General features: G+C 50.6%; 2 protein-coding genes across 4 annotated transcripts; one reads left to right on the top strand and one right to left on the bottom strand.

The window, feature by feature from the left end:
* Nucleotides 1-604: 604 nt before the first annotated feature.
* Nucleotides 605-3,584, top strand: CDK4 (cyclin-dependent kinase 4). The gene is made up of 8 exons (XM_012652223.1): nt 605-850; nt 1,287-1,523; nt 1,656-1,791; nt 1,896-2,063; nt 2,218-2,327; nt 2,586-2,636; nt 2,777-2,912; nt 3,168-3,584. The coding sequence occupies exons 2-8, from the start codon at nt 1,306-1,308 to the stop codon at nt 3,258-3,260; spliced, it is 912 nt and encodes a 303-aa protein (XP_012507677.1). The 5' UTR covers nt 605-850; nt 1,287-1,305; the 3' UTR covers nt 3,261-3,584.
* A 387-nt stretch (nt 3,585-3,971) lies between these two features.
* Nucleotides 3,972-6,588, bottom strand: TSPAN31 (tetraspanin 31). 3 transcript variants are annotated; one of them, XM_012652236.1, is made up of 6 exons: nt 6,258-6,588; nt 5,562-5,729; nt 5,242-5,322; nt 4,769-4,900; nt 4,365-4,478; nt 3,972-4,262 (listed from the first exon to the last, which is right to left on the bottom strand). In XM_012652236.1, the coding sequence occupies exons 1-6, from the start codon at nt 6,318-6,320 to the stop codon at nt 4,188-4,190; spliced, it is 633 nt and encodes a 210-aa protein (XP_012507690.1). In that variant the 5' UTR covers nt 6,321-6,588; the 3' UTR covers nt 3,972-4,187. The 3 variants fall into 3 exon arrangements, with proteins under 3 accessions (XP_012507690.1, XP_012507698.1, XP_012507706.1); XM_012652244.1 differs by having other exon boundaries at nt 5,601-5,729; nt 6,258-6,473; XM_012652252.1 differs by lacking the exon at nt 5,562-5,729 and having other exon boundaries at nt 6,258-6,467.
* Nucleotides 6,589-7,067: the final 479 nt, after the last annotated feature.

Raw genomic sequence — 7,067 nt, 5'->3', positions numbered from 1 at the left:
CCTCGAATGGGCATTGTCTACCGCCTATTTTATAAAACCACATCGTTGACTACATCTTTATAGACAGCCGCACCACTATATTAAAGGACTAGTGACTGAGACACCAAAAAACAAAACTAAACAAAATTAAAACCCCACGTACATACTGGAAGCAAGCACTCAGTACAGTTTTGCAGAATGAATGAGTGAAACAAAGGCACAAACGTGAATATGTTCTTCCGTGGTGGTGGAGCGAAAAGGTGACAGCACCACCTCTGATACCCCGACCCCCCCCCCCGCCCTTCACCAATATAGAGAGACTGAATGACAAGTAGTGAGACTGGAGATGCGCTCAGGCTCGACTTTCAGCCAAGAGTCGGGATCTGGGTGGCCCAGGTTACCATGGCACCGCCTTGTGCTCCACCCTCTCTCGCCTCCCCAACCCCGCCCCACTCCAAGCCAGGGTTATGGCAGCCAGTCACGTGCCCCGCGGAGTAGCCACACCTCTGCTCCTGAGAGCAATGTCAAGTGGTCACGTGTGATAGCAACACGTCATGTGACTGCCATCGCCCCTCCGCCCCCTTATCCTCACTGCCCCCTCCCCGTCAAAGCGACTCCGGCGCAAGGGTGGCAGTCACGTGCCCCAAACGTCCGGCGTTCGCCCCGCCCTGCCAGTTTCCGCGCGCCTCTTTGGCAGCTGGTCACATGGTGAGGGTGGGGGTGAGGGGGCCTCTCTAGCCTGCGGCCTGTGTCTATGGTCGGGCCCGTGGCGTCCAGCTGCCCCGGACCGAGCTCGGGTGTATGGCACCGAAGGAACTGGCTCCGGGGCCCCGATAACGGGCCGCCCCCGCAGCTCCCGGCCTGGCGTTAGGTAAGTGCAGCCCCTTCCCAGGAATGAGGACAGTCCCCGCCCCCCACGGTTTCCCACGCGTGCGCTTCTCGGGCTGGTTATGGAAGAGTCGCTCAACGGCGGGAAGTGGGGCCTTTGTGGTTGTGAGGAGGTGTAGTTTTAGAGACTGGGCTGTAGGATCTGCGATGCAAGGCGTGTGTCATATGTGATCTCCTTTGTGCGGGGGGCGATGGTCCCAAAGAAAAGGCATTTTTCTAGGGCCTCACGTGGCTAGAGAGTTTGGTATTAGCGTCATTGTGTTATCTCTGGAGCCAGCCCCATGGAAGGTTGGGAGGGGATGGGATGCTGGTGGTGGTGTCTTTGTGCTGTCTTTTGTGGGAGTCACCTTGTTGCTGCAGGCTCATACCATCCTAACTCTGGAAGGGAATTTTGGTGGTAGGAATCTCTGTGATTGTAGGACCTCCCCTGATCTGAGAATGGCTACCTCTCGATATGAGCCAGTGGCTGAAATTGGCGTCGGTGCCTATGGGACGGTGTACAAGGCCCGTGATCCCCACAGTGGCCACTTTGTGGCCCTCAAGAGTGTAAGAGTGCCCAATGGAGGAGGAGCTGGAGGGGGCCTTCCCATCAGCACAGTTCGAGAGGTGGCCTTACTAAGGCGGCTGGAGGCTTTTGAGCACCCCAATGTTGTTCGGTGAGAAGGTGGTGGAGGGTTGGGAGTGGGAAGTAAAGGGGAAAAGGAGAGAAGTGGGGACCCTGAGGAAATGTGGGAGGCCATGTTGAGTCAAAGAGGATTGACCAGTGAGTGACCATTTATTCTGGCCAGGCTGATGGATGTCTGTGCCACATCCCGAACTGACCGGGAGATCAAGGTAACCCTGGTGTTTGAGCACATTGACCAAGACCTAAGAACTTATCTGGACAAGGCACCCCCACCAGGCTTGCCAGCGGAGACCATCAAGGTAAGGGGGGTGGGTAGATAACTGAGAGGTGGATTGGGACCTTCGTAGTAGAACCTGTTGGGGTTTTGGGTATAGTGCATCTGTACCTCCCCTTTCCAAACTAGGATCTGATGTGCCAGTTTCTAAGAGGCCTAGATTTCCTGCATGCCAATTGCATCGTTCACCGAGATCTGAAGCCAGAAAACATTCTAGTGACAAGTGGTGGGACAGTCAAGCTGGCTGACTTTGGCCTGGCCAGAATCTACAGCTACCAGATGGCACTTACACCTGTGGTCAGTAAAAAGATGGTAGCCAAAATGGGTTCTGATTGGGGGTAGGAGAGTGATTGCCCATAGCAATTGAGAAGTCACGTGCTTCATGTCTTCAGTCAAGCAGTTACCTTATGGTAACCCATGGGGCCTCATCCACTCTTCCTATTTCCTTTAGGTTGTTACACTCTGGTACCGAGCTCCAGAAGTTCTTCTGCAGTCTACATACGCAACACCTGTGGACATGTGGAGCGTTGGCTGTATCTTTGCAGAGATGTTTCGTCGAAAGTATGGGATCCAAGTTCCCTGGACCACCTTGAATTCCCCAAATCTCTTATTCCTAAAACCACATCCACACCCTGCCAGTTCTTTTACTTGAGTACCACTGACCACCTTGCCCATAACCAGAAGCTCTGAAATGTTCTGGAATTAGGAACTTCATATCCCTTTATTCTCCATATTCTCTATTTTGAGTCACTAAGCAGTAACCATTCATCCAAGATATCTTTGAAAATGACTGCCACCTTGTGTCCTTTCTTACCTTAGGCCTCTCTTCTGTGGAAACTCTGAAGCTGACCAGTTGGGCAAAATCTTTGAGTAAGTGACCAGCAAGGGGGACGAATTTTCCCCTCTGAATGAATCCTCTTTCTGCTGAGCCCTGGTGGCAGCTGGCTTTGCTTGTGGGGATAGGGCCTAGAGAAGGACCCTCCTCACCAGGGTTCTGCTGTCCCCTGTAGCCTGATTGGGCTGCCTCCAGAGGACGACTGGCCCAGAGATGTCTCTCTACCCCGAGGTGCCTTTCCCCCAAGAGGTCCCCGCCCGGTACAGTCGGTGGTGCCTGAGATGGAGGAGTCTGGAGCACAGCTGCTGCTGGTACTGGGCATGGGCATGGGCATGGGCATGGGCGTGGGCATAGGGTGAGACTGGGGTAAGAAACAGAGCAGTACATAAGGGCCCAGACCATTGTGGTTACGTAGACTTAGTTGATAGTTGGGCTGAAGTTTTTATTGCAGCAGTAAATGGCCATCCACAGAGGGATATAGAAGAGAGCCCATCCCAGATATGGGGGTGGGCAGAAGTCTTTTTTTTTTTCCTTCATGGTTTTCTGACATTTGCTTACCCCCTCAGGAAATGCTGACTTTTAACCCACACAAGCGAATTTCTGCCTTCCGAGCTCTGCAGCACTCTTATCTACGTAAGGATGAAGGTAATCCAGAGTGAGCAATGGAGTGGCTGCCTCAAAAGGAAGTGAAGCTGTCATTTCCCTTCTGGACACTTGAGTGGAGAGAACCCCACTGAGAAGGCAATCTCTGCCTTGATCTCCGAGGCTGTGGAGACTCCTCTTCCAACTTTTTACAGAGAGTATTTTGCTGCCTTAATGACATTCCCCTCCTGCCTCTCCTTTTGAGGTTTCTCCTCCTACCCCCTATTTCTTTACACTAAGGGGTATATCCCTTCTTGTCCTCCACCCTACCTTGATATTAGGGTCCTTTTTTATACAGGAAAAACAAAACAAAACAAAGAAATATGGTCTTTTTTTTTTTTAATGTCTTGCTTTGCCATTGGGAGATTTGGAAAAATCACTTGGAGGAAGGAACTTCCTTGCAAAACCTTAAGGATTCCTTAAGTTACAGGGTCTAGGCAGTCAGTGGAGCCCCTTGACTGGCAAAGATTAGAAAGGGACTTAAGTTGCTTCTTTGAATATGGGGTTAAAATGGTTTTTATTTTTATATTCACTGAACTTTCTCAAACTGGGTCTTGCTTATTACAAGAAAGAGTTCTTGGTGATTTTTCTCCTTGGCTCTATCTCCAGTTTGCCCTTGGAGTCAGACCAGGGTATGTTGAGGTGTTCCAGCATGTAGAAGGGGGAAGAGGGGAAATAGGAATGACTCCAGCCCCATCCCATGTACTCCCAGAAGCTTCCCATATTCCCTTGGGGAGAGAGGGAGGAAGTTTTTCTTCCTATAATCTGGCTCCCACCAAAATATGTCAAGGCATAAAGTCTCACTGTTCAATCAGTTTTAGGGGATGTGGCAAAGGGCCTTTCCTTTTTCTCAGACAAAAAAGGGCTATAGACCCTAGGTTTTCCCTAAGGGAGGAAGAAAAAGCTTAGGCAGAGCACGAGAGAAGTCAGAAGGATCCAAAGTCTTATAGGAAGGCACTGGGGTTGGCTCTAGGATCCTTCTGATTCCGAAATCTCATTGCTAGCCAAACACCAAGGATCTGTAGGAACAAAGGGAGAGAGATAAGCACCAATCAATTCTCAGTCTCTGGAGTTAAAACTTGTAGAGAAAGGGTATACATGAAGGAATGGGAGAATGTTACCTCTGTAAAGCTAAAGAAGAGTCCAACACCCCCCAGGATTTTCAGCGCTTCATCTGAATGCTTAAGAAACTTTTCTCCACACATCTGGCATGTGGGGCTCTGGCTCTTGCAGATCTGAAGATAAAATGTGCATGTGGAGAATGTAAAGTTGCTATTCACCAATATGTATGGTGAATGTCCACAGGAATTATTTACTATTATCTGACCAGTCCTAGAGACTAAAATCCCACTTGGCTAATTCTCCAGCCTCTGTATTCAGCCCCCAGCACACAGCCCCATTACAAGAGAGCTGCTAAAGAAGCATTGACATTAAAACCAAACTTGCCAGCTTGGACATTCTTTGCCCACTTTTCCCCCTCCCCCTGCGGCTGCACTGCCTCCTTCGACCCCCCCCCCCAACTCACTGCAGTGCAGAAATCATAATCTTGTTGATAGAGGGTTGTGAAGTTGAATAAGCCACAACAATCAAAACTTCTTTCCAGTTCATCCCGAGTCTTGTTACTCATGACCCACCAAGAAGCATTGATGACATCTGTCTGGAGGATGAAGGCAGAGGGAAATTAGTCTCCCTACATCCTGATCTCAGTTTAAGTGCCTCAATTTCCCTTTTCCAGCAAAGGGAGTCAACATCCCTCAGAAGCACATGCTGCTGAAATTATAGACACAATGATAAATATCCACCTTCTCAGGTTCTCCCTCTAGATCATCTTCATGAAAAATTAACCAAACACCCCAGAGGAAGCAAATGACTCAAGTCTGGAAGTAGTGGACCTGAGGATGACATTTAGATAGTTGGGGCCAGACTCAGAGGAAGGAGCTAGAGGCTAATGAAAACAAAAAGGCGGGGGCGGGGGGAGGTAAAAGGGTATCCCCTTACCTGTTTGCTTCGGTTAATAGCCAGACATGAGCAAGAGATTCCAAACTGGAAGATGAAGACCAAACCAAGGATGATCATGTACTGAGAGTAAGAGTTATGGAAAAAAAAAAAAAGTCTTAGATTCCTTTATGTGCTATCTATAATAACCATCTGGTCTCCTCATAGAACTTCGAGTTGCAAATAAAATCACCAGCTCTTGTTTCATAGATTATGGTACAGGGCAGGGCAGAGAGATGTCCCCGGGGTCCCTGAAATCCTATACCCTTCTGACTCAACCCTCCCAGAAGCCTGGATGCCCCCAACACTTCAGTTCAGGATACAAAGAATAGCAGGACTTGGTGGTGGTTGACAGCACCCACCAGTCCAGCCACTGCGATAAGGAGAAGGAAGACTCCCACAGCAATGACTCCTCCGATGATGTGGATGCTGGACACCAGACCCAGGCCCTTACCCCAGGCAGCCACTCCAATGAGCAACAAGCCCACCAGCTACAGGAAACAGAGCAGGATACATTCAATTCTAATGTGCAGTACAGCCAAAGGCCATTACAAGGGGGCTTGGGCAAAAAAAAAAAAGAATTGAGTGGTTTGTGAATGGGGGATGGGGATGGTGCTATGGGAGCCAAGAGCATCCCTGAGCGCTCCTCCCAAAGGAGGTCAGAATGGCTGGGGTGGCGGGCAGGGGATGGCAGGGATGATAGAGTGTCTCAATATAAAAAAGACCCTTAGCATCACTCCATCACTTCTCTATATTTTGGGAGAAACAGGTTCACAGGAGGGAGGGATGGGACTTTATGCTCACAGCCTTCGGTTCATTCCCCTCACTCCCAAACAAACCCCCTCATCACCGGAAGTCTCCCCTCTTCCACGGAAGTCCCCAGGAATTCCCTCTTCGCCGGAAGTTCCTGGGAATCTTCCCGGAACCCTCAGTACACCCCTCTCCCCACAGGAAGTCCCCTGGAGATTCTCCCCACTCGTCTTTCCGCCCTGAAGCTTCCCCCACCTCCAGAACCTCACCATGTAGACCACGTTGAGAGCGCAAAGCGCATTCTTGGAGCAGGCAAATCCGCCGCAAACCATCTCCCCAGCTCTGGGGACCTAAGTGGTCCCAAGGACTTGGGGAGAGGGTATTGGGGACTGTCTTCTAGGACCCCGACAGCTTCTGTCTCTTTAAATCGAAGCCAGCCAAACCCAATACTCTGCGCCTGCACCGTCCCACCCCTGCTTTTGGATTGGCGAAACTCGTGGCTAATCCAGGTCGTCGATGGCCTAAACCCCAATCAATCTGTAGTACGTCACTGACCCGCCTCCTGGCCCCTTTAGGTTCTTCATTGGATGAAACTGAAAATTAGGGGCAGGGTTTCCAGAGATTTTCATAAGGACCGGTGCCTAAACTCCAAAGACCCGGATTGAAAACGGAGCTTTCTGTGGTCTGAGCTGAGAGAGGACTAATCCGAGGGAGGAGGCTCTGGAGAAGCTCAGGTGAAGAGAGAGACGGAGGCCGGGGACGGGGTGGGGGGGCGGAACTAGGCGGAAAGGCTCCTCCCCTCGAAGGAGGGCCCTTCTCCGCCCCTTTCCCTTCGTCCTGCAGTGACCTCATGATGACGCCATCGTTTTGTTGTTATTGCATCACACTACAGAACAGTCAGAGGAGCCAAATATTGAGCTATTTAGCCCGGCTACGGAGGCCCCTGGTTGGGCACGGCAACCCTCAGCAAATCCTCACACGTTTATGTGTCCACTGGTATACATGCTGTGTCCCATATCCCCTTCTAACGGGGTGTGACTATGCCGGAAATTCAGTGTGGAAAACACAGCCTGAGGCTG

Source organism: Propithecus coquereli, unplaced genomic scaffold (assembly GCF_000956105.1).
Source record: "Propithecus coquereli isolate 6110/MARCELLA unplaced genomic scaffold, Pcoq_1.0 Scaffold111, whole genome shotgun sequence".
Taxonomy (NCBI): domain Eukaryota; kingdom Metazoa; phylum Chordata; class Mammalia; order Primates; family Indriidae; genus Propithecus; species Propithecus coquereli.
This window is presented reverse-complemented; position numbering and strand designations above follow the sequence as displayed.